The sequence below is a fragment of the Sphaeroforma arctica genome (genome assembly GCF_001186125.1).
Source record: "Sphaeroforma arctica JP610 unplaced genomic scaffold supercont1.14174, whole genome shotgun sequence".
In the NCBI taxonomy this organism is placed as follows: Eukaryota; class Ichthyosporea; order Ichthyophonida; genus Sphaeroforma; species Sphaeroforma arctica.
In genome coordinates this window covers 1-600 of record NW_014026384.1, presented here as the reverse complement: position 1 = coordinate 600, position 600 = coordinate 1, and the positions used below count along the sequence as shown (strand labels likewise).

The following is a 600-nucleotide window of genomic DNA, read 5'->3' as shown; positions in this document are numbered from 1 at the left end:
ACATTTATATATATATATACACGTATATACATAAATACATATATTTATAGAAGTAATTGAAACTCAATAGTGTAGGATAAGCCATTCTATGTATGTGTATACGGCTGTGCCATCTACGGCTGGGCAATCAACGAGAAGAAAATCTAAGGCTGGGCGCTACGGCCCAGCTATAGATTTCCCAGCCGTCTATGGCCCACGAATCACCAAGAAACTGCCGAAGCGCGTTGGTTTTGTATCTAGTAAATACAGCCCTTCCGAAGTAGGGCTTTTTCGCAAGCCCAACTTTAGATTTCCCAGCCGTATGTGGCCCAGCTTTAGATTTCCCATCCGTAGATGGCCCAGCCTTAGGTTTCCCAGCCGTAGATGGCCCAGCTTTAGATTTCCCTGCCGTAGATGGCCCAACTTCAGATGGCCCAACTTCAGATGGCCCAACTTCAGATGGCCCAACTTCAGATGGCCCAGCCGTTGACGGCCCAGCCTTAGATTTCCCAGCCGTAGATGGCCCAGCTTTAGATTTCACAGCCGTAGATGGCCCGGGCCCAGCTGTAGATGGCGCAGCTTTCGATTTCCCAGCCGATGATGGCCCAGCCTTAGACAGCC

General features: G+C 49.3%; 1 protein-coding gene across 1 annotated transcript; it reads right to left on the bottom strand.

Annotated features, from left to right (window-relative positions):
• Nucleotides 1-127: 127 nt before the first annotated feature.
• Nucleotides 128-600, bottom strand: SARC_18156 (hypothetical protein; the record flags this gene model as incomplete). Its single annotated transcript, XM_014287759.1, has 1 exon — nt 128-600. A coding segment is annotated over one exon (473 nt), but the record flags the coding sequence as incomplete, so codon positions are not given.